General features: G+C 45.3%; 1 protein-coding gene across 3 annotated transcripts in view; it reads right to left on the minus strand.

Annotated features, from left to right (window-relative positions):
• Nucleotides 1-3,420: 3,420 nt before the first annotated feature.
• The window catches only part of SLF2 (SMC5-SMC6 complex localization factor 2), a 317,833-nt gene continuing 294,532 nt past the window's right edge, over nt 3,421-26,721 (minus strand). For all 3 annotated transcript variants that reach the window (XM_063961913.1, XM_063961915.1, XM_063961914.1), the window contains 6 exons: nt 24,321-24,408; nt 24,088-24,198; nt 23,760-23,837; nt 8,483-8,569; nt 8,232-8,300; nt 3,421-5,590 (listed from right to left, as the gene is read on the minus strand). In XM_063961913.1, coding sequence (XP_063817983.1) covers nt 5,429-5,590; nt 8,232-8,300; nt 8,483-8,569; nt 23,760-23,837; nt 24,088-24,198; nt 24,321-24,408 — 595 coding nt within the window. In that variant the 3' untranslated portion in view covers nt 3,421-5,428. The remainder of the gene's footprint in view (nt 5,591-8,231; nt 8,301-8,482; nt 8,570-23,759; nt 23,838-24,087; nt 24,199-24,320; nt 24,409-26,721) is intronic.

Below are 26,721 nucleotides of genomic sequence, written 5' to 3' on the forward strand. Positions count from 1 at the left end.
CTCGATCCTTCCTCAGTTCTAGACCATGTGTTCCTGTCTTGTATTGTCTGGTCTTGTCCTGGTAGCTTCTTAGCTGAATGTTTATGGTACATTCACCCGTTCCCTGTGTTATTATTCTGGCTCTTTTGTATGCTCGTACTTTTGGCGGGGAGTGTTTCCCATTATGTATGTTTTACTAACTACTTATTGAAATACAATAAAAATGTATTTACAAAAAAAAAAAAAAAAACTATCTTCAGCATAAATAAGAACAAGGAGTCCTAGAAGTGATGATATGACCCCCCCACAGAGCCCTGATCTCAACATCAAGGTGTCGGGAATTCCATGAGGAGACTAGGGATTTCAGCAAGCCTACATCCACAGAAGATCTGTGGTTCGTTCTCCAAGATATTTGGAACAACCTCCCTGCCAAGTCCCTTTAAAAACTATGTGCTAGTGTACAAAGAAGAATTGATGCTGTTTTGAAGGCAAGTGGTGGTCACATCAAATATTGATTTGATTTAATCTTCTATTCATTCACTTTGCACATTTTGTTTATTGTTAAAAAAAAAACTATTAACACTTCTACTTTTGAAAGCACTCTTTGCAGCATTTTTTTTCTACACGACAAACTTTTATTTCATTAAATGGTAGGTTTTCTGACTGATGACTAAATTGAATTTGTACTTGTGGTAGAGGTTGTAAGGTGCCTACACACTAGAATGATATTGTACATGATGCAAACAATTTCGACACATCGGCTTGATACATCGTTAGTAAAAGTGCAAATTGTGTACCTTTCACTAACCATAACGATCCGATGCACGGTCCTACAGGTGGTTTGTTGTAACTTTGGATCTTCCCTGCTGGGAAGACCAGCCACAAGTAAGGGAGGGGGTTGGGATAGTCTCAGACAAACTGGTTTAGTACAAGGGTCAGAGAAGAATGTGTTGAGCACTGATTGGAAGCGTTCAGCACATGCTCCTATGCAGTGGCGGAAATTGTGAGTGGTGGGCCCAGGTGCAAAAATATGCTTTGGGCCCCCCTCCAAGTTAATAATATGCCACATGACAGTGGATGACAGCAATGTACAGAGTGAAGTGGAAAGGTAAAGTATGACTGGGCAAGGCAGAGAGTGACAGGGAGAGTCAAAGGATGACAGGGAAAGGCAAAAGGTGATAGGGAGAGCTAAGGGTAATGGGCAAAGGGTGACAGAGAGAGGTAGAGAGTGATGGGGAGAGACTGTGCAGGACAAGGAGGGGGGGATGGGGAGAGACAGGTAGTGACAGGCAGAGGGTTTCAGGCAGAGGTAGAGTGATGAAGAAAAGCTGTGGGGAACGAGGAGTGGCAGAGGTGACAGGGAGAGGCAGTGGGTCACATGGAGAGGTAGAGAGTGATGGGGAGAGACTGGGGGACAAGGAGAGGGTGATGGGGAGAGACAGTTGGTGACAGGGAGAGGTAGAGTGATGGAGAGAAGCCATAGGGGATGAGGAGTGGCAGAGGGTGACGGGGAGAGGCAGTGGTTCACAGGGAGAGCTAGAGAGTGATAGGGAGAGACTGTGGGGGACAAGGAGAGGGTGATGAGGAGAGACAGTTGGTGACAGGGAGAGGTGGAGTGATGGGGAGAAACTGTGGGGGATGAGGAGTGTCAGAGGTTGATGGGGAGTGGATGACAGGTAGAGGCACTGGGTCACAGAGAGGTAGGGAGTGATGGGGAGAGGCTGTGGTGGATGAGGAGAGGGTGACAGGGCGAGGTAGAGTGATGGGGAGAGACTGTGGGGGACAAGGAGAGGGTGATGAGAAGAGACAGTTGGTAACAGGGAGAGGTAGTGATGGAGAGAAGCTGTGGGGGACAAGGAGTGGCAGAGGTTGATGGGAAGTGGATGACAGGAAGAGGCAGTGTGGGTCACAGGAAGAGGTAGGGAGTGATGGGGAGAGGCTGTGGGAGATTAGGAGAGGGTGATGGGTAGAGACAGAGGGTGATGGGTAGAGACAGAGGGAGACAGGGCGAGGTAGAGGGTGATGGGGAGAGGCTGTGGGGGACGAGGAGATGGTGACGGGCAGTGGATGATGGGTAGAGAGAGGGTGACAGGACGAGGTAGAGAGTGTTGGGGAAAGGCTGTGGGGGACAAGGAGAGGCAGATGATGACAGGGCGAGGGAGAGTGATGGGGAGAGGCTGACCACACATGAATACACCCACTAATCTCACCCTGCTTCGGGCACTGGGGCATATAAGGACCTGAATAAAGGTGCATGAGGGCAGACTGAATAGAGGTGACCACGACATGCCATCCAAAAGCTGTGGATGGTGCAGCACACATAACAGGGGCACACAGCCTCCCATAGGAAGGAGACACAGCACTGGCACACTGCACCCCTTCCCTCCACACACACACACTGCATGGGCATAGACTCCCACAGCATGGACACACAGCCCCCCCCCCCCCCCCACAGCATGACACACAGCCCCCCAGCAGTGGCAGACAGCCCCTCCAGCATGGGCACACAGACCCCACAGCAGAAGCTGAATATGCTGGGGTCCGATGCCCACATGGAGGAAGGGGACAGGGCGGCAGCTCACTTACATCCAGGGTCCAGAGGAGAAGGGAGGGCTGGCACAACTAGGTCAGTCCAGCCAGCGGGTGACCGGACAGTGCTAATCGCACGCCTATGCTGGCAGCATAGTCACGTGGATAGCAGGGGGATGCTGCTGCAGAGGGAAATGTCTGTAACTGCTACGCTCCTCCTTTCCTCCCTTCCAGAAACGGTGTGGTAGGAGGGGAAATCTAGGAAAGGGGAGGATCTAAAAGGTGAGGGAAGCACAGCCCCTCCTCCCTCTCCAGGCGAGCCTGAACTGCTGCGCTGCTGACTTGGACAGCAGCAGCGCAGCGGGACGCGCCGATGATGGCGGTGGCATGTAAATGAGTCAGTGTGACTCATTGAAATGCCACCGGCTGTGGGCCCCTTCACTGCGCCGGGCCTCAGTGTAGCGCACTGGCTGCACTGGTGCTAGTTCCGCCACTGCTCCTATGACACCTAGCCAACAACACGGACTCATGGTAAGTTTGATCCCAGGCTCTTCATATGCAAATAGATCTATTACCGACCAGCTGGTCACACAGTCACCCACTGCTGCATCTTGCCAGCTAAGAGCACAAACAGCTGGGGGCCATTAAACCAACAGTTTACCTAGGGCTCCATGACATCTTAATCTGGCTCTGGGTTGTGTCACACAATCACCATACAGCACAGTAAGCAGTAATGTGCAGCTCACTTCAGAACAATGTAGGGAGATTGTGGTAAGAATCGCGCCTGTATATGAACCTATTGTTTTCTACAGGTTTAATAAAGTTTAATTTAAGAAGAGAAAGTGCTCATCACTCGGGCATTACCACAACCCATAGACTTTTTGTCATTACATCAAACGTCATCAAGGTTAGTTTGGCACAATAAAAGACACTTTCTTTTTCTTTTTAATATAAATTACCAACATACAAATTAAGGTATAAAGTGCTAAATTCTTGTAACAAAACATTTTTAAATTTACAAACACATGGAAAAGCAGTCCAATATCACACAGAACACGTCAATTGCTTAAGCCTTGATACAACTGGCCAATAAGAAAAAAATCTGGTAAAACATTTTAAATTAACCTGCCAACAATGTCTTAACTTCAGTTTGCATGTCAGATTACAGGGATGGTACAGCCTCCCTCTCGGCTATGACAGGGATTGTAGAGATGGTACAACCTCCCTTTCTGCTATGACAGATGATACAGCCTCCCTTCTCTGCTATGACAGGGATGGTACAGCCTCCCTTCTCTGCTATGACAGTGATGATACAGCCTACCTTCTCTGCTATGACAGTGATGGTACAGCCTACCTTCTCTGCTATGACAGTGATGGTACAGCCTACCTTCTCTGCTATGACAGGGATGGTACAGCCTACCTTCTCTGCTATGACAGGGATGGTACAGCCTCCCTCTCGGCTATGACAGGGATGGTACAGCCTCCCCTTCGGCTATGACAGGGATGGAACAGCCTCCCCTTCGGCTATGACAGGGATGGTACAGCCTCCCCTTCGGCTATGACAGGGATGGTACAGCCTCCCTCTCTGCTATGACAGGGATGGTACAGCCTCCCTCTCTGCTATGACAGGGATGGTACAGCCTCCCTTTCTGCTATGACAGGGATTACAGGGATGGTACAGCCTCCCTTTCTGCTATGACCGGGATGGTACAGTCTCCCTTTCTGCTATGACAGTGATTGCAGGGATGGTAGAGCCTCCTTCTCTGCTATGACAGGGATTACAGCGATGGTACAGCCTCCCTTTCTGCTATGACAGGGATTACAGCGATGGTACAGCCTCCCTTTCTGCTATGACAGGGATGGTACATTCTGCTATGACAGGGATGGTACAGCCTTCCTCTCTGCTATGACAGGGATTACTGGAATGAAAAAGCCTCCCTCTCTGCTATGACAGTGATGGTACAGTCTCCCTTTCTGCTATGACAGTGATTGCAGGGATGGTAGAGCCTCCTTCTCTGCTATGATAGGGATTACAGCGATGGTACAGCCTCCCTTTCTGCTATGACAGGGATTACAGCGATGGTACAGCCTCCCTTTCTGCTATGACAGGGATGGTACATTCTGCTATGACAGGGATGGTACAGCCTTCCTCTCTGCTATGACAGGGATTACTGGAATGGAAAAGCCTCCCTCTCTGCTATGACAGTGATGGTACAGCCTCCCTTTCTGCTATGACAGTGATTGCAGGGATGGTACAGCCTCCTTCTCTGCTATGACATGGATTACAGCGATGGTACAGCCTTCCCTTTCTGCTATGAAAGGGATTACAGGGATGATACAGCCTCCCTTTCTGCTATGACAGGGATTACAGGGATGGTACAGCCTCCCTTTCTGCTATGACAGGTATCCGATCTTTAAAAAAATAAATAAAAAGGGAGATTCAATGCGATTGAATGATTGCGGCTATTTGTGTAGTGGGTTTTTTCCCTCAATGGTGTCTTCTAGCTCTTTTGAACCCATTGTTTCATAGTAGAAGAATGGATAATACTAATGTATATCAGATAATTAAAGACACATGATAAAAAATGTGTACTGAAAAAATAGTTGGTCTCCACAGATGGAAAAAAAAACACGTAAATGATACAAATAGTGCAAGCTGTAGTACTTAAAGTGCCAGATACTATCCTAAGGAGGATAATATTAAATGACTAAATATTTGTTTCTGCCAGCAGGGTTCAGATAGCTATTTTGTATGCCACTGTGGTACTTTTGTACCCGCTATTTGCCAATCCAATAAAATGTGTTGTTTTATTTCCTAACGCACAGGATTCTCTATAGCTACATACGTTTGTATCAGCCTGCAATATAAAATTGACAATTTTCTTTTAACAAAAACAAACAAACAAATTAAACTGGTCTCCTAAACAGCAGCATTTTCAGACTGTAAAACGTTCCCGAGGTCTTGGTCCCGTAGGGTTTCAGTAACATTGCATGAATCTTCCTGGGAGGCACTGCCGAGACTTTCTTGTGAACTGTGGAGTGACCTATCACACACTGGCTGCCAGTAATCATGCAACTTTCCCTATATTAAAATAAAAACCAAACGGTTAAAAATAAAATAGGGCAGATCCTCAAACAACTGTACTTTCACTGCAAAAGGAGATTATGTAAGGCTTCCACTGCACAATGTCTGGAGAAGTCGTAACCCCTCAAATGCTAGTGTTAAGGAGAAAATACTAATTTGGATCAGTAAACATTGTGAACATTGAAATTCTGACAGTCGTGATCCTTAATGTCTGTATTTCATACCCAACCCGTTACAAGATGTCATCACATCAGGACATCGGGTGCTGTTCTTACTTGAAGTCAAGCCTTTAGAGTCTGAAGTGGACCTACACCTCTTGGCTGCACTGTAGAGTATGGGCTATGGTCATTCAGTGAGTTAGCTACTAGGACAAGGAATTGTGCCCTTCCACATTAATAATAAAGGTTTCTCGAAAACCAAATAAGTTCAATAGCCTCAAGACGGATCACAGTATTTGAATACATAAGCGTAGATTTACTGAAGCTTCTAAAACAGACAAGTTGTGGTGTTGCCCATAGCAACCAGATTCGGTTTATGATTTATGCAAAAGAGAATTAACAGCAACAATCTTATTGGTTGCTATGGACAACACCACCAACTCCTGGTCAGTCCTCATTGCAAAGTACAGGACGCCAGCACCCTAAATAATAATATTACAGATCCTTGTATATTTGCTGCTGATAACCATGCATTCATTACATCGCTGTGAAAGCTTAATTGCAATGTACAGTTATTACCACATAAACCAATGCAGTGGAAGAACAAAAAATGTAATAAAATTGTGTCTATTACTCTGTACATCATAAATGCTTACATCATTATTTACATTGGGTTGGGTGACTGGCGCTGGGGATCCTGGCGGTCAGCATACCGACCCCGGCAGCACAATGCACCCACGCAATGGACACCCACGAGTGGGAATAGTCCTCGTCGGGTGGGATCCCTTTACATTAAGAGCTGCCGATATGGGTAGAAATCCCTATCACACTGGCCTCAAACAGAGCCCACGTCATAGCAGCAGCCCTTTGGCTGATCATGCTAATGCTTAGTACATGGGTTATTCACATAACCAATATAATAATCATAGAGAATGGTGTGCCCTGAGTCGACATGGCATTGGGTGCCATTGGCTCTCAATGTTGCGACAAAGGGGACAGGCCAGGGGAAGGGGGGTTTGAATCCTGCGCTTATACTTGAGGCAAGCATCACAGGGGGACAGCTATGGGGGGCTTATGCCTGGTCCATTTTTTTAGTCCTTAACAAATATCAATAGATTGGGATGTCACATCCTAGTCTATATTAGAGCATGTGACAGATTACACTGGCAGTGTAGGACGGGCATAGAACTAAATTCCACAGCAACGGCAGCAAGAGGGTTAACAAGCAGAGGGCATGATTCAGAGACGGATGCAATTGCCTGTGTTGTACACAGTGGAAGGATTTCGGCCACTGCGCATTCATCCAAGTCTGACTGCTCAGGTGCTGCAATGGTCTTACGATGGTGGTCATAGAAGTAAAGTCTAACATAGCAATAAATTAAAAGGACTACTAAAGCATGTTTAATCAGGCATATTCTTGCTTAGACTAATAATCTATGAACAAGGATTACATTATAAATGATAAACATTTGGGGGGGGATTCAATTGTTTATGCGCACTCAGAGGTGCCAATCTCCAGTCTTAAGGGGGGTACTCACGGAGCGATATTCTAAGCAATCTGACTAGATTGCTTAGAATATTCAGCCTGATCGCTCCGTGAGTACCCCCTTACAGCAATAGCGATGCGCAGCCCCGCGCATCGCTATCGCTGCTGCTAGATTGGCCTGCATGCAGGCCAATCTAGCGGGTTGCTCACTTCACCCGCTGGGTGAAGTGAGCGCCCCCCCGTCTCCCCCCGCACGCTCAGCACAGATCGCGCTGTGCTGAGCGGCGGGAGAGATGTGTGCTGAGCGGTTCGCTCAGCACACATCTCTCATGCATCGGCCCGTGGGTACTGGGCTTAAAGTGTAGGGAGATCGCGGGACACTATTAAATAGTATTGTTTGTTTTTTCAGTGCAATGTGTGTCCAGAAGTGCCGGGTTTAGCGGAGTAGAACAGCTCAACCCGATTAACGTTCTGGGCGCGATGCGAAAAGTGCACCCAAACGGGTCACTTTGCGCAAATTTCTTCTCATCAGCACTGAGGCTTGTGAGACGAAATGCGTCTCCCTGAGGCTAATCATGTCTGAATGTAGCAACAATTGAATTGCTCCATTGTGTGCCATCTTGTGGTGGCTGCAGGGAAAAACAATTAAATTCCCCCCATTGAGTAAGGCACAGGTACACAATGTTTTGTTAATAATGGTCTGGCCTTTCACCATTTCATAATCTTAGATATCTTACACTTATCAATGCTACCACCGCCCCACATTTTGTGGAAGGAAAGAGACTGAATACACCGTAAGAGCCGCCCTCCAATGACTTATAACGTTATCTCACTGCAGTACTAATGTAATAGTGCTCTGAGAGACGTAGTGGAATACTATTCTGTGCATGAGACCTGCTGCTTTTTGGTAGAGCATAAACCAATTCTGTGATGTCTGTATCACCATATTCTGGATGAGAAACAAATTTAAAAGACGTATAATTTAATAAGTTACCTGATCAGGCCGAGAATACAGCAGCATCTCTTGCCATCTGCCATGCAGTCTGGCAATTAGATCCTTTACCTAAAAACAAAAGCAGTATACATGTACACACAATTATTGCATAGTAAAAACAACAAAACAGCAACACACCACCCATATGCCCAATATATGAATAATGCCAACCTCTATGTTAGACCCAGGGAACTAAGGCCTTAATGCTTCCCAAGAAAATAAAGTCAACATGAACATACAATTTTTTTTACCTTTGTCCGGTAGAAAAACCTTGCATCCTCCCGGATGCCACTCTTTACGTGTTTCTCCAGTTCAGTACATAGCTTTAGTATGTATTTCTGTGCAGAACAAAAAATAAGATACTCCATTAAGGGTCACACAAGCACTTCCTCCTTCATGCTTCACACCCAGGGGAAGATTTATTAAGCCCGGTGAAGTGAGAAAGTGGAAGGTGATAACGCACCAGCCAATCAGCTCCTACCTTCCATGTTAAAGGCTGGGTTTGAAACAATAGGATTTTGGTACTTACCAGGCAAATCCTTTTCTTTGAATCCATAGGGGGCACTGGAGTACTCTAGGGATATGGACGGTTCCACAGGAACTAGGCACTGAATAGTTAAACTTTGACTATACCTCCCCTCCATATTCCAGAGTACCTCAGTGTTTTTTTACTGAGCCGAACTGGAGCTATAGAGGTTGACAATGGAGAAATACATATAACCAAAAAACGGACAACAATAAAGTTGACACAAACGAAACTGACAACTAACAGTTGACACCAACCCGATAGAATTTCTAATTTGAAACAGTCGGTAAGAGTGTGTTACCATAAAATTCCCTGCACTTACCACAACCAGGTAAACAACTGCTCTGGGTGGGCGTCCAGTGCCCCCTATGGATTCAAAGAAAAGGATTTACCTGATAAGTACCAAAATCCTAATTTTCTTTTTCATCCACTAGGGGTCACTGGAGTACTCTAGGGACGTACCAAAGTTTCCCCCCTGGGCGGGAGAGCTGTTTGGCACCTGGAACACTAGACGGCCAAAGCTATATGCGGATGCCGCAAAAGCATCAAACCTGTAAAAGCGCACAAACATGTGCACTGAAGACCATGTAGCCGCACTGCAAAGCTGTGTCGTAGAACTCCACGACCAGCTGCCCATGACATTCCCGGAGAACGTGTGGAATGAGCTGTTACTGATGTAGGCGGCTGTAACCTAACATGAAGGTAAGCCTGACGTATGGTCAGTTTTATCCATCTGGATAAGGTCTGCTTAGAAGGTGGCCAACCCATCTTGGCCACATTATAGAGAATAACAACGTATCCGTCTTAGGAACTGTAGACGTTCGGAATACATAAACTCGTAATGTGCGTACCACAACCAAAATTCCAGAATCTCCTGTTAACACAGGAACTACTATTGGATGATTGATGTGAAAAGAGGACCCTACTTTTGGCAGGAAAGCGGGATTAGTCTAAAATTCCGTTCTGTCATTATGAAACACTAAATACGGTGGCTTGCATGACAAGGCACCCAAAACTGAAACCCGCCCTGCCGAAGCTAAGGCTAGGAGAGAAATTGTTTCCCAAGTGAGAAACTTAATATCCACTTGTTGTAAGGGTTCGAAACAAAAAGACTATAAGAGATCTAAACCCAGATTCAAGTCCCATGGCGCAGTAAGTGGAGTGAAATGGAGGCTGTACTTTGAGGACACCCTGCATAAAGGTGTGTACCGACGGCAATAGAGCCAATCTTCTTTGAAAATAAATTGACGACGCAGATATCTGCACCTTTAGTGTGGATAAACGCCGACCTCCATCTAACCCCATCTGTAGACATAACAAAAGACGGGATAACTTGAAAGATGATGTCGGAAACTTCCAAACTTCACACCAACCTATATAGGCATGCCAAATTCTGTAATAATGAGCTGCCGTAACCGGCTTCCTAGCTCGTAACATGGTTGGTATAACCTATTCTGAAAAGCCCTCTCTTTTTAAGAGGGCTGTCTCAACAGCCACTCCGTCAAGCGCAGCCGCGCTAAATCGGAGAAAAAAAACGGACCCTGTTGTAACAGGTCCGGACGCAGTGGGAGCGGCCAAGGAACGTCCGCGAGTAGACCGCGGAGATCCGAAAACCAAGCTCTCCGAGGCCAATGAGGTGCCACTAGTATGACTGTGACGGACTCTCTTTTGATCCGTTTTAGCAACAGAGGGAGCAGCGGAAAACGGTGGAAACAGATACACGAGACTGTATGGCCACTTGATTGTGAGAGCATCCACCGCCACTGCCTTTGGATCTCTCGTTCTGGGGTATTTGATAATTGTGGCGAGATGCCATCAGGTTCCCTTGCGGGTAACCCTACTTCTGGACCAGCATGTGAAACACTTCTGGATTTAATGCACATCCTGGATAAAAATCCTGGCAGCTGAGATAATCCGCCTCCCAGTTGTCCACTCCCGGAATGAATACTGCCGACAAAATCACCTCGGCCCAATTGAGGACTCGAGCTACTTCCCGCATTGCCATGCGGCTTTTTGTTCCTCCTTGTTTGTTGATGTATGCGACCACCGTCGCATTGTCTGACTGCACCTGAACAGCCTGAGCCTGCAGCATGTGCACTGCTTGTCGTGGCGCATTGTAAATTGCCCAGAGTTCCAGGACATTTATAGACAGCAATCTTTCGTGATCCGCCCAGAGACCCTGGAGCTGAAAATTTTGGACTACAGCTCCCCAACCTCTGAGACTCGCGTCCGCCGTGAGAATTATCCAATACCAGGCGCCGAACCGTTTACCTGCGGTTAGATTCTGTACTTTGAGACACCAGAGTAGAGACACCCTGGCCCTTGGAGACCACCTCACCCTGCGGTGAATCTGCAGAAGCGAGCCCGACCATTGTTTTTGGCATGCATTGCAGGCAGACACTGTACTCGTTAGGCCACAGCCAACCATTGTGAGCACATCCAGTTAAAAAGGACATGAGTGAAGTCTTCCGAACTGAAGCGCTTCAAAAGCCACCATTGTGCTTGAGCACTAATTGTACCAGATGACGAATGACCTGTACTTCTGTTCGGGTAGGTAAATTCTTTGATTTACCGTATCGAGAATCATACCTAGGAATTGAAATCGTTGAGACGGAATCATTCAGGAATTCGCGTAGACAATGGTAGGAAATCAGATTTCCCCCCCCACTCGGTCTGCGATCTATTCTCGTTTGGAACGTAGCCAAAGTGGACGTTGTGCGCCACTAGCGAAGCTGAGACGCAAGAACCAACTGCCAACTTCACAGAAGCTGTAGGCAGCAAGAAGTGTAAGGTGGTCATTATTTAGGGCAAACCTGAACTGGAGCACCCTGCCACTACAGCCTTGTTACCTCAAACCCTTACCAAAGCAGGGCGAAGCAACAGCCCTACTGCTGTGTAGGGTACACTCCGATAGGTAGTTAAACGCCCAATAATTGCAATTGTCTCTCATTGGAAATTGTTCAGCCTTCGCTGAGAACCTAAGGTACTGGCCTGGTGCTATGAGGGCTGGCGGCGAATCGACCGCAACAATCTAGCTGAAACAGTAAATTTTTCCCTCTCAGGCAGTACATGCGCCCGCATTCCCCCCAAAGAGGACCGGTAAGGGTCTGTCTGCGCAGTCGAATTTGTCCGACACACTGTGTGACCGACTCTGCAGCGAAGGTGCTTGTTTGATTATGCATTAGACTTAGTGATCATGTACCCCGACCAGTAAGTACACCACGGAAGTAATCTGTGTATAAACCTGCATTACCGTGCATGTGGTTTCCAGCAATAGTGAATCTTCCTGTAGAGACATGCTGTCAAAAACAATTAATAAATTAAAATTCCTAACAACCCCCCGCTCCCCCAGAGGCTGAGTGCTGTAGGGCAGCAACCTCCAGCAAAGACCCAGGAAGTAACGTAAAAAAAAATGGTGTCCTACCATGTTTTTTTTTTTTAAATTATTATTATATATATATATTACACCTGTTAAACCAGGATCTGAACCAGTGTCCATGCAATCACAATGTTCACTGTGGGCGGGAAGCCTAACCACTTGGCTACAGAGCCACCTGTAAAAATAATAAGCAAAAGCTGCTGTTTAAACATCAACTCTGGTGATGAAAAGGTTGCTGTAGTGACTTGCAAACCAGATGGTACCTGAACCCACAATCCCTGGTTTAGGAGGGCAGTGTCCTATCCATTAGGCCACTGGGGATCTGGGGAGGTGAGGCCTGAACTCACAATGTTTGCAGTGCTCAACAGATACTGTTTAATAAGCACTGTGTGCTGACCAATTGCGCAACTGTAGTCCTGCCAAAATAAATTTTTAATGTCAGCATATTATATATATATATATATATACACACACACACACATATATACACATATACAACCATGTATATTCACACATACTCAGACCTTATAAATATATATATATTTCATATATGCATACATACACACATACACATATATATTATATACCCATATACATATATCCAGATATATCCTGATTCAGAAGTATAATAATTCTTAGAAGTCTGAAACTAAATGTGACCACTCACAGGCTTAAAAACCTGAGAAGTCTGCTGCTTAACCGCAGCTTAGTTAATGGGTCCCGAATCCAGTGTGGTGTGGCTGTAGATTTAAAAATACATACAGCACCTTGTATTCCCAGGTGGCTAACCAGGCCCAACACTGCTCAGCTTTCAAGATCAGATGAGATCGGGCGTATCCAATTGTGGTGTGGCTAAGTGAATTAAGCAAAGCTGCTGCAGGTGAGCCTGAACTCACAATGCTTGCAGTGCTCCACAGATACTGTTTTATAATCACCATGTGCTGACCAATTGTATAACACATCTTACTTTACAACAGTGAACAAAGCCAGTATTTGGCTGACCACAGCCATCTCAGATTTGCAGTCTTTGGGATAATATCATTATAAACAGTTATGATAAGAATAATAGTCTTTGCTGGTGTCTTACTCATTATACCGACAGACAATACAAAATACAACTTGCGCGACTCAGTAAATAGCACTAAGGTGTCTTTACAAATATATATCTGGCCAAGTGCAGTACACGTCTGCAATATGCCTGGTTCCAAATTCCCCTTAACACCCCTGCGCCTTCAATGGAGGAGAGATGTAATACAGGAAATTCTGGAAAAACAACAGGAAAAATGGTTAAATATGCAGACTTATAATTATGTAAGCAGATTTAATAAACATACTATGTTGCATTCAAACCTGCACATATATGAGCAACATGTATCCTGTTTAACAAAGACTTAATAGCCTATTGTAATACATATGCAGCGCTGCTGTATTCTAGTAAACATACTTCTTTTATCAACAAGAGTTGAATCATGAGATTTTATCCAGTGACCCTGACATTTGTGTGTGCAGGGAACACCACTGTGGCATCAAAGTTACTCACATTTGTGTGCCCCCCCCCCCGGTGCTCCGTGTATCGTTCTCTATACACGGAGCCGGGCTATGGTGGAGAGGGAGCTGGAAGTGGCATCGTGGGCCGGGGAGCGCGCTGCATAGAGCCGTGGAGCGGCCTATGCATAAATCAACGTGGCCGGCGCGGCTCAGAGCGGCGGGGGACATAGCATAAACAGCGGCGCTGGAAGCGGCGGCTGAAGGCAGCGGCCGGCGGCCACACACACACAGTATCCCACACAGCAGGGCGGCAGCGTGAGCTGACCGCCCCGTTCAACATACCTGGACCCTGTGGTGAGGGCAATGACGGGGCTTCTCTGTATGCACTGTCAGCCTTTTACTGCAGTTGACCTGCACGTGGTAGTGAGGGAGCTCTTCTAGAGAGGTCCGACACCCACAGCTGCTTCAGCAGCTTTCCTATCCCAGACCCTCGCCTTCTTGGAAGGGGGAAAGGGATTCCAAAAAAAAAATAATAATAAAAAAATTCAGTCATTGTGGATCAACTTCCACAAGCCTAGTCTCGGTGAGCACCGAAAAAACACTGAGGTACTCTGGAATATGGAGGGGAGGTATAGTCAAAGTTTAACTATTCAGTGCCTAGTTCCTGTGGAACCGTCCATATCCCTAGAGTACTCCAGTGACCCCTAGTGGATGAAAAAGAAATGACAGTTAGGAGCTGACTGGCTGGTGCGTTATCACCTTCCACTTTATCACTTCTCCAGGCTTAATAAATCTGCCCCTCAGTGTTTAATCAGTCCAAATTTTGGTCAGAAATATTGTGTGACAAGCGCTTTAATTTATCAGCTTTTACAACACTGCTGACAAAGTTTAGGCGAGTATCCACATAACTTCATAGAAAAAGCCATGCCTGGTTAAATTTGCCTTTCATGCAACACATCTGCTAGTGAGATACAACTGTATCTAACTCACAACCTAGAGCTTATAGGGTGTGATATCTGAGAGTAGCAATAGGACAAACGCTGTTTATGCCTGAATTATAGAATCAATGGATTTTCCCTACATCTCTGGCTGTAGCCACATTCTGAAAAAAAAAAAAAAAACAATGAAACAAAGCTATTTACAAAATAACTGTTCAAATAATATAATCTGGTTACTTTGTCAGCTTTAGAAAGTAATGTGGCCTGATTGATTTTTACTGTTCGTGTTCCACTCCACCAGAAGCTTAACCTGTATATTTGAGTCGAGTAGAAGTTATGGTAGAACACATAATTGTTCCCCCTACTGGCAGGGTACACTGAGAGACCCAATGTTTCCTCTCATCGTGGTGGGCTTTATCAACACACACAAGAGTGTGTGGAGATTTCATTTTTAAGACAGTCCAGCACAAAATACATTTACACATTTGTGCTGTTGTTATACCCCATTAAAAAAAAAAACCACATTGACACAGTGCAGTCATTCAGTTGAACACCTTTACACCGGTGTAATCATATATATATATTTTTTAAATCATAAGCTGAAGAAAAATTGTGCCCAGCTCATTAGGTGCAAGATTAAAGATAGGTCCATCCAGGGAAAGGCAAGAGTCAGATAAATAAGTCTCTAGATCAGTGGTTCACAAACTTTTCAGAATCATGGTACCCTAGACTATCAGAATTTTTTTCAAGGCACCTCTAGGACAAAAAGATTCTTATTGAGAAACGTAGAAAGAAATATTAATTAGTAAAAAAAATAGTAAATTGTGTTTATATGTGTGATGAGGGACAAGATTTGCTTGTTTGTCCATATACTTTATGATTGGCAGCCACCAGCACTGGTTTTGCCTATTATGTTGACCATTAATGCCCTCTTCCCTCATGTGCTTATCCTTTTTCTTACTTTAATAATCTTCAACTGCACCAAATCCAGCAGTCTTCTGCCACCTGATACTTATGTCAGTGTCATCTGCTGCGGTAGCTATGTTTATTTACCCTGTACTTGTCCTATTTTGTCTTCAACTGTAAGTCACTGTTTTTCTGTTTTATTTATTAATGTACTCTGTAACTGGGCGCTGCGGAACCCTTGCGGCGCCATAAAAATAAGATAATATTTAATAATTTGAATTGGTCCTGGACTACCAATCCAAGGCACACCTGCAGGTGTCTCAATGCAAGCCAGAGTGCCACAGCACATAGAGAACCACTGCTCTAGGGTAGTTGTGCCCTGCTCCACCACTAGTGCCCTCTATACAGCTAGGTACAGCAGTGTCTCCTAGCATGTACAGATGTGTCCTCAAACACCTGTCTCTCTGCACCAGATGGTGCAATTCCCGTGCTCCATACTTTTCTCAGTTTGTAGATTAGTTTGCAAACAGTAAAATAGGAATTTTATTACGAAGGAATTAGGATAAAGTTGCAGATGAAACATAATGATGCATGGTGTGGGTCACTTCTATCGGACAAGTTTTTTGCCATCTTACATATACTGCATAATTTTTCCTCAACTCTTCGTTTCACGTAGTTTGCAAATAGTGTACTACTGTAGATACACTAGGTGCTGCAAAATATCTAAGCCCATGGCACGGTAAACAGGGCTATTTGGCACAATCTGAGAGACGGTGTAGGTGGACAATCTGTATAAAAAATTGATTTTTGTTCTTGCACATAAAATCATTTTCTCAGAGTCTATGGGGGACACAGGGAATCACACTGTGTATAGTGGTGAGCTGAAGGCTGGGCACCAAACAGTTAATCTTTTACCAGCAGCCATGTCGCCCTCTCCCCTAAACTCAGCTGCCTCCTCTTCTGATGCTTAAGACAGTGGGATCTAACTTATGCTAGGTACACACTATGTGATATTATGGACAATTTATCGCTACGATAAATTATTCACAATGTATAGTGCGAATGCACTATGACATTGCGCACGCGTACCAGATATCTCGTCAGAATCCTTAATAAAGAGTACAAATTTAATTGCACTGATCTGGGGGTCAACATCCATCCGTGTTTGGGAATCCTATAGATGAGGTCTGTAAGTCAGAAGTGAGAGAGACATTGGGGTCTATTCCTGAAGCAGTGAAAAGTGTGAAGAAGTGCGTCAGTGGAGAAGTTGCCCACGACAACCAATTAGTGTTGAGGTAACATTTATAAAATGTATTCTATAAAATTATACGTTGCAGCTGGTTGGTTGCCATGGGCAATTTCTCCACACTTTTCACTGCTTCATGAATAGACCTCATTTTCCTCAAGGTCCAAGGAAATATCCGAGCCATAACCAAAATATAGGGGCGTAGAGCTGTCCTGTCTGGTTGTCGCCCTTGTCTAGCATAAGCTGGAGAGAAACAAAACATCTGCGCCAGACACTGCAGTGACTGAGCAAAATACTGAGCCCAGGGTTGTTCCCCCAAATAGACAAAACTAATCAGCTAGAAGCCAGGATTTCTCTGTGTGAACTCTTAGGTAGGCAATGCGAATAAAATGGCTGCCCTGCCTCTCAATGTGGGAGGAAAGAGGAGGGAAAAGCCCTGTGGCTGGTATCCTAGGTAAGGGAGACATGCCCAGGGTTGGGGAGGAGCTAACAGGGAAATCTGCCTTCCCCCATCTGGCACAGACCACGGGGACAATAGCCACTACTGTGAAATAGTGCTCCATTGCCAAAGAACGCTAGGGTAGTGTAGTGGAGGTGTGGAGAAGACCTGTCCCTCAGCCAGTAATGCTGGTGGCATCCCTCACTGGCGGTAAACAGCCGCACTGAACGAGACTCCCTTTAAGCAGGGAGCTGCTTTGCCTGCTCCCAGACGTGCCAGTTGCGGTTCCCTGCTGTGCACTGGAGCCTGGCCGGGGACACTGATCCTGTTGCCAGCGCTGCACCGGGGAGATGTTGGAGCGGCAGTGGAGGCATCTAAGACGCTGGTCTACCTCCCGCTTAGTTTAAAATATACGTAATGGTAAGAACTTACCGTTGATAACGTGATTTCTCTTATGTCCACAGGTATCCACAGGATAACATTGGGATATTGTCGAGCGACAGCGAAAATGGCACCAACACGGTCATGAGCTTTCTGGCCTCCCAGGATGCATTGGGGCCATCACCATATAGTCCCGCCCACTGACTCCGTCAAATCAGATCTTTCCACAGCGATTTTAGGCAGGAACATCAGGTAGAGACCTGTTTAGGCGATAAGAACAGACATGCACACCCTTCCATACAAGAAGGAAGAGGTTTTAGTTATTGTCTAGATCCTCAAATCAGATGCGTCAGGGTGGGATCCCTGTGGACATAAGAGAAATCACGTTATCAACGGTAAGTTCTTACCATAACGTATATTTCTCTGGCTGGGTCCACAGGATTATCCACAGGATAACATTGGGATTCCCAAAGCCATTCTAGTGGTGGGGACGCTCCTGATTACACAGGAGGACCTTTCGCCCGAAGTCTGCGTCATGAGAGGCAAAAGTATCCAAGGCATAATGTCTGATGAATGTGTTTATGGGAGACCATATGGCTGCCCTACATATCTGTTCTGCTGAAGCACCGTGTTGTGCTGCCCAAGAAGGACCTACCTCACGTGTAGAGTGTGCAGAGACATTAGCCGGAATAGGGAGATCTGCATGAGATTAAAGCTTCTGATATTACCATTCGGAGCCATCTCGCCAGCGTCTGTTTACTAGCAAGCCATCCTCTTCTACGGAATCCGTAGAGGATGAAGAGAGAATCTGTTTTCCTGATGGCACTAGTACGATCTATGTAGATTCTTAAAGCCCGGACCACGTCCAGCAACACATCTCCCGGAGAAAGTCCAGATACCTGAAAAGCTGGGACTACAATCTCTTCATTCAGGTGAAACTTTGATACCACCTTTGGAAGATAACTAGATCTCGTTCTGAGAACTGCTCTGTCTGGAAAAAAAACTTAGGAAAGGAGACTTACACGATAATGCTCCTAAATCTGACACTCTTCTGGCTGACGCCATTGCCAGTAAAAAAAGAACTTTAACCGTTAACCACTTAAGATCTGCTCTCTCAAGTGGTTCAAACAGAGGACCCTGGAAAAATTTAAGAACTAAATCCAAATCCCAGGGAGCTGCAGGAGGAACAAATGGAGGTTGAATATGTACTACTCCTTGAAAAAACGTACGTACATCCTGTAAATCAGCAATCTTTTGCTGAAACCATATGGTTAATGCTGATACTAGAACCCTCAAGGAAGCAATTTTCAACCCTTTAACCAAACCTGCCTGAAGGAAATCCAAAATCCTGGACACTTTAAAGGATCTCGGATTTAATTTTTTTCCAGTACACCAATAAATATAGGCTTGCCATATTCTATGATACACACAGGCCGAAGAAGGCTTTCTTGCTCTAAGTATAGTTTGGATTACTTGTTTCGATAATCCTTTAGCCTCTAAGATAGAGGTTTCAACAGCCACGCCGTCAAAGACAGGCGATCTAGATGACTGTGGCAACAAGGACCCTGCGTTAGTAGATCTGGATGTTGAAGGAGCAGTATCGGTGCTTCCACGGACATTCTCAACAGATCTGTGTACCAATGCCTTCTTGGCCAAGCTGGAGCTATTAGAATCATTGCTCCTTTTGCTTGTTTTATCTTTCTCACTACTCTGGGTAACCGAGATATTGGCAGGAACAGATACGCCAGCTGAAACCTCCATTCTACTGACAGTGCGTCTACAAGGACCACTCCTGGGTCCCTTGTTCTCGATCCGTACCTTGGAACTTTGTTGTTTAGACGAGACGCCATAAGGTCTATCTCTGGTAGACCCCATCTGTTCACCAGTGTCTGAAATACTTCTGGGTGTAGTGCCCATTCGGTTTCCTGAATGGTGTGCCGACTGAGAAAATCCGCTTCCCAGTTTAGTACACCCGGGACAAATACTGCTGACAATGCTGGGAGATGGAGTTCTGCCCATCTTAGAATGGGAGTTACTTCCTCCATCAGTCTCCTGCTGTGAGTACCTCCTTGATGATTGAGGTATGCTACTGCCGTCGCATTGTTGGAGCAAATCTGGACTGGTCTTCCCTGCAGACTGTCCTTTGCCTGAACTAGAGCCAAGTAAACGGCCCTTATTTCTAACAGTTTTATTGGCAGGCGACTTTCCTTTGTGGTCCATTTTCCCTGGAACCATTAGCTTCCGAGTACCGCCCTGCAGGCTGGCATTTGTTGTCAGGACTTGCCACTCTTTTATCCAAAAGGGTCTCCTCTTGTCTAAATGGTCTGTCTGTAGCCACCACGCTAGAGACCTTTTTACACTTACTGGAAACCTTATCTGCTTTTTTATCGTCTGATGATTTCCGTTCCATTTGGTCAGAATAAGGTGCTGCAACGGTCTGGAATGGAACTGCGCATATTCCACCATGTCAAAGGTTGATACCATCAGACCCAACAGTCGCATTGCTGCATGGACTGACATTGTCTGGACTTGCAACGCTTCCTGAGCCATGACCTGCACCTTGACTATCTTTTTATCTGGTAGGAGAACTTTCTGTAGGTCTGAATCCAATATGGCCCCCAAATGAACCATCCGCTGTGAAGGATTCAGGGACGACTTTTCCCAATTTATGAGCCACCCGTGTCTCTGTAAACAAACTATAGTCTGTTGAAGATGGCTCAACAGTAAATCTTGCGACTGTGCTAAGATTAACAGGTCATCTAGGTATTGGAATATTCTTATCCTCCGTTTGCGCAGCTTCCTCCATCCAGAGATACCATGTAATCTCCCGGTTCCATAGCCAACATTATGGAGCGTAACGTCTCCATGTGGAACTTCGGGATCCATATGTATTTGTTCAACATTTTCAGATTGGGAATTGGTCGATATGACCCATTTGGTTTCTGGATTAGAAATAGATTAGCGTAAAAACCCTGACCCCTTTGTGATGGAGGTACTGGGACAATCACACCTGACTGCAGTAATGTTTGGACTGCTTCTTGCAGGGCATTGGCCTTCGACTCTATACGAGACGGGCTGGAGCAAAAACATCTTTGAGGAGGCTGCCTCCTGAATGGGAACCCATACCCCTGAGATACTACCTTCTGCACCCAAGCATCTGCTGTTGACTGTTGCCATATGTGTGCAAAATGAAGGAGTCGGCCCCCAACCCTGGAATCCTCCGGGCGGAGGCCCGTCTCTTCCGGCTGACGGTTTCTGTTCAGGCTTGGAAGCTGGCTTTTTGCTAGCCCACTGCTTCCTACCCCTGGATTTAAACTAGGGTTGCTTAGGCTCCTCTTTAGCTTTCACTTTGCCAACAAAATGGGCAAAATTTTAAACCCTTGGATTTAGGATTATAAGCAGCCGGAAATCTGACCTTTTTCAAACTGCTCTGCGAGCAACTACTGTCAAGGCTAAAGCTTTAGAAGCAACTGTACCTACATCAATTGCTGCTTCTTCCAAATACTGGGCAGATTGTCTTAAACGGCAAAAACGATCCTCTTGCTCCTAGTAGGAGAAGGGATGTCATTCTCTAGTTCCTCTATCCATTCGCCCATTGCCTTTGCTACCCAGGCCGAAGACATAGCAGGTCTTACCACTGCTCCTACTAGAGAAAATATATTTTTCAAAAGGCTCTCTACCCTTCTATCTGTGACATCATTTAGCGAGGTAGATGACAGTGGTAAAGCAGATTTATGCACGAGTCGCAGAACATGTGCATCTACTTTTGGAGGAACTCTCTTTTCGAACAATCCACAGCTGGAAATGGATAATAAGAATCACATCTTTTAGGAATCTTATACTTTTTACTGGGCGCTGCCCAAGACTCATCCATCATTTCCGTCAGCTCATCTGACGCTGGGAATTCAGCTTTCACTGACTTTGTTCGTTTAAATACAGGTGCTTTAGCTTTTAACACTGTCTTGGCTGGCTCTTCCAACGAGAGAACAGCCTTCACCGCATTAGTAAGTTCAGCTACATCTTCTGAACTAAAGCTCTGCGACTGATCATCATACGGAGTTGAATCTATTGTATCATCATCCGATGTATCATCTTGTGTAGTCTGCCACATAGACGTATCTGACCTAGTCTTACCTGTCTCTTGGTTGCTTGTAAAAGCTACTGGAACCAAGCCGTAGGAAGGGAGCTGCATGTATGGGTTCATAGTATAACCTAACCCTTGAGATGGTGCTACTGGAGTTAATTTGTCCGCTATAGAAGATAGAGTCTTTGCGAACATATTCCATGGTGGCTCTGTTGGTGGCTGAACCAACTCCTGTTTTTTACTTCGCTGAAACGCGAAACAGTTTGCACACAAACCCTCACAAGTGACTAATTGATTAATATCAATTACCCCTGACTTACAAGATAAGCATGTTAGGGCTGTAGGAGTGCTTGATAAATTCTCCTCATCACTTTTGCCGCTCACAGACATGGTATTAATCTGTTATTGACTACACAATTTGTGACTGAAAATCACCCTATATGTCAGTATATAGAGGTGAGATCAATCTGACCACAGTGCACCTAATTTGAGGGTCAGAACAGGACTGACATTACACAGAAAAGTCAGCACACATACTAGCAGTCAGTCACATGTTAAAGCATTAGACATTGTCATATGAGAATACAATCTCCATAACAACTTACACATAAGTAGGAAAATTGTACTTCTGTTTTTTTAACTGGTTCTTTTTTCCAACATAACATGCAGAAAACACAGTAATATACAGGTCTCATATGCAATAGCTACTAAAAATTAACAATTCATACTATCAAGTAGAAGGAATTTTTAGTACTGTATATACACGGATAATCACCACACTTCCCTATCCAAGCAAATACGCTCGTAAGACGCTGAGTGGATTCAGACGCTACTGGTGTACACTGCCGTTCTTGATAACGGACACGGACGCTGAGCGACTTCCACGTGTATGCAGATGCTAAGGGCTGCGACTCGGTCTGGGCGAGTTTATCTCCAGTGTACACAACTGCAGCGTCTAAGCTGCAACCAAGTACCCTCGTGGTAGCGTCTGAGCCAGAAGTGAGGTCATTCAGTTCATGAAACGAGAAACACGCAGGAACTGGCCATGAACTCGGAGGAGGGGTGGCCAGGAGAGCGTCAGAATCCCCCTGTTGACTTAAACTCCCAGGATCGCGGCCTCTACCTAGTCCTGGCGACTATGATCCCCGGAGCGTAGCGCTGTCGCACTCTAGATGTTCGGAGCATCAACACACTGTTTGCAGTCTCCACCAAATCAGTGTAGCTGTGTCCTGACCCCTCTAGTAAGAGGAAGTCCATAGACTCACCGTCTCCCCATGCTCCGGCCACAGCCTGGTTACGTCTGCTGGACATGCTAGAACATCCTGACACAGACGCCCGTCGAGACAGCACTAATACCCGAAGGTAAGCATTGTTGCGACCCGGTGGGGAGTTGTTGGAGCGACTCTTTCTAGTATGCGTTTAAGACGCTGTTAAGAGAAGTCGCTCAAAAAAAACATAGTAAGTCTGTAAAAGTAAAATAATAAAAGCTTGAGGCTGCACTCTCAGCAGCCCTGCGACCATGCGGCTTCCTGCCGCACCAAGCAAAAAACTGATTTGACTGAGTCAGTGGGCGGGACTATATGGTGAGGGCCCCAATGAATTCTGGGAGGCCAGAAAGCTCGTGACCGTGTTGGTACCATTTTCGCTGTTGCTCGACAATATCCCAATGTTATCCTGTGGATAATCCTGTGGACCCAGCCAGAGAAAAAAAGAATACAAATTAATAAAATTTAAGGAGAAAACAAAGACTGCAAGAGCAACCCCCAAAAACCGTGCACACTCCTAGGACACCAAACTAAAAACTGGTCCTCTAGGTTGAGGGCGGGGTATAGGGGAGAGGGAGCCTGTGCTGCTGGGAATAGAAGATTAACGGTTTGGTGCCCAACCTCCAGCTCACCACTATACCCACTGTGATTTCCCGTTTCCCCCATGGATGTGTGAGAAACAGAAATTTTGTTACTTTTCCAGTTAACCATGCCTCCTCTTAGGGGAATCATAACCCACTGTCTGTCCACCAACACTGCTAAATACATTAAACATAGAAATGGTATGATATTTTTGACACCTTGCCTACAGTTCGACAGCACCTATAAATAAATAAATACAACAGACTGAAAGTAGATCATGCAGAAAACACTTACTCTCTGAAAAGATGGAGATTCATCTGAACTACTTGCATCGTTAACCAAATGTAAAAGGCTGAAAGTTAGATAGTATGCCTAGAAAGAAACAAATGTGAAGACCGGTTAGCATCCATCTATACCCCGCTGTAAAGAGCCTCCAGTGTCCCCTAGTGGACGAAGGAGAAAAGTTCTGAAACCAACTCTTACTTTGCTTTAAAAAAAACTTAATAGCAAATAAATTCAATAGAAAGATTAAATCCTACATATTATAGCATCCAGAAAAAACAAAACTTTGGCCCTAACAAAAGGATTGACTGCTCCAACAGTGAATGCAGCCTTGCATTACCTCTTGATCCAGATCAAGCGAAGTCTTTGATCCATTTTCAGGAACACACTGCATATTTTTCACTAATGCTGATGGCTTCATTTGAGACATAAATCGGCACAGCTTCATCATCTAATAAGCAAACATATAGCAGGAATAGTGTCATGAGACAATAGGAGTAAGGCACGCTATGGGACACTGAAGTCCAAAGAAAAAAAGATAAAGAGTCTGAGCTTCTGCTAATAGTTTCCTACCCGAGAGGCGTAGTTCACAGGTAGATCTGTACAGTCTCCAGAGAGGATATTGGATATGCACATTAGGCTGGCATGTCTTCTCACCTCTCTAAGAAAAGAAAAAAACACAGTAACCAGGAAATCAGGAGTATCTGAATTAAAAGAATATCTGGTTATTTTAAGTTCAGTTACTTTGTGATACAGTTTCAAACATCTTAAAGTGTAATTAAAAATATATAATATTTTTTAGACAGATTTACATTATCTTAAGACAAATGATAAAAAATGTGACTAGAGACAAAGTATCCCAATCTGTTAAAATAAACAATTTTATATTCATTAGTAAACAATACACAAATTACTTGCAATCATAGGGAATACCTCATATAAATGTACACATCTTAATAAATGTTGCTTGTAACAAATAGGGGTTCCAATGCTTACACTAAGGTCTAACTCAATGTTAACCAACCTCGGTTCTCAAGGCACACTAACAGTCCAGGTTGTAGTGACATCAATGCTTGAGCACAGATGTTTAAACCAAAATAACTGAGTAACTGATCAAGTCCCCTGTGCTAAAGTACAGCTATCCATAAAACATGGACTGTTAGTATGCCTTCAGGACCATGGTTGGGAACTATTGACCAACCTAAATAATGTGATAATAATAAAAAGGAGATTTATGGTAGACTTTCCATGGTTAAATCTCTTTCTGCGAGGTACACTGGGTTCCACAGGGAATACATCGGGGTCTAGCAATGGATCTTGATCCAGAGGCACCAACAGGCTAAAGCTTTAGACTGTCCCAGAATGCATTACGAGGCTTCCTCTATATTACACCTCCAGGAACTGAGAGCTCAGTTTTGTTGACCAGTCCAATGCAGAAGCAGATAAAAGAGAAGGCAGATGTTAGTCACATAGAACCACGTTTTCACGACAGGAGAAGGGACTAGCGACTAATGCCATACAAACCCAAAGAAGCTAAGTGCGTCATGGTGGGCGCCCTGTGGAATCCAGTGTACCTCTCAGAAAGAGATTTAACCATGGTAAGTCTACCATAAATCTCCTTTTCTGCAGCGGGGTACACTGTGTTCCATAGGCAATACATCGGGGATGTCCTAAAGCAGTTCCTCAAGGGAGGGGATCCACCTTAGCGGGTATGAGAACCCGGCGTCCAAAGGAAGCATCCTGGGAGGCGGAAGTATCAAAGGCATAGAACCTAATAAACGTGTTCACCGAGGACCACGTAGCCTCCTTGCACAATTATTCTGTTGACGCGCCCCAACGGGCCGCCCAAGAGGGCCCAACAGACCGAGGAGAATGGGCTTTAATAGCAGCAGGAGCTGGGATTCCAGCCTGCGCATAAGCCTGTGCAATCACCTTTCTAATCTATCTGGCCAAGGTTTGCTTATTCGCAGGCCAGCCACGTTTGTGGAAACCAAACAGTACAAAGAAGATATCTGACCTCCTGATAGAAGCAAACCTCTCCACATATACACGGAGAGCCCATACCATATCCAAACACCGTTCTTTGGAGTACAATTCAGAAGAGATGAAGGCTGGAACCACAATCTCTTGATTAAGGTGAAAAGATGACACCACCTTAGGTAAATAACCAGGGAGAGTTCTAAGAACTGCTTGGTCACGATGAAATATCAAAAAGGGTGAACGACAGGACAAAGCGCCGAAGTCTGACACCCTTCTAGCAACAGCCAGCAGAAACAGGACCTTGGCTGAGAGCTATTTAAGGTCCACTGACTCAAGAGGTTCAAATGGAGACTCTTGCAGGGCATTCAGGACAACGGACAAATCCCATGGAGCCACAGGAGGGACATAGGGAGGTTGAATCCTACGACCTGAGTGAATGCATGAACGTCAGGCAGAGACGCAATTTTTCTCAGAAACCACACGAACAAAGCAGATATGTAAACCTTGAGGGAGGCCAGACGAAGTCCTAAATCCAGGCCTTGTTGAAAAAATGCCAGAAGTCTGCAAGTACTGAATTTGTAAGTATCGTAATTCTTAGCAGCACACCAGGTGAAGTAAGAACTTGAGACCCTATAATAAATCTGCGCAGATGTCAGCTTGCGCGCCTTCAGCATAGTTTGGATGACCGCCTCGGAGAATCCTTTGGCCCTCAGGAGTAAAGCTTCAAGAGCCACGCCGTCAAAGCCAGTCTGGCCAGGTCTGGATAGACACAAGTGCCGTGAACGAGGTGGTCTGGGCATTGAGGAAGTAGAAAAGAGGATGCTCTATCGACAGACCCTGCAGGTCTAAGAACCAATGCCGTCTAGGCCATGCTGGAGCGACTAGAAGTAGTATTACACCTTCTTGTTTGAACTTCTGTAGTACCCTAGGCAGGAGTGACAGTGGAGGGAACACGTAGAGCAGCCGAAAGTTCCATGGAATTGCCATAGCGTCC

Source organism: Pseudophryne corroboree, chromosome 3, assembly GCF_028390025.1.
Source record: "Pseudophryne corroboree isolate aPseCor3 chromosome 3, aPseCor3.hap2, whole genome shotgun sequence".
Lineage (NCBI taxonomy): Eukaryota > Metazoa > Chordata > Amphibia > Anura > Myobatrachidae > Pseudophryne > Pseudophryne corroboree.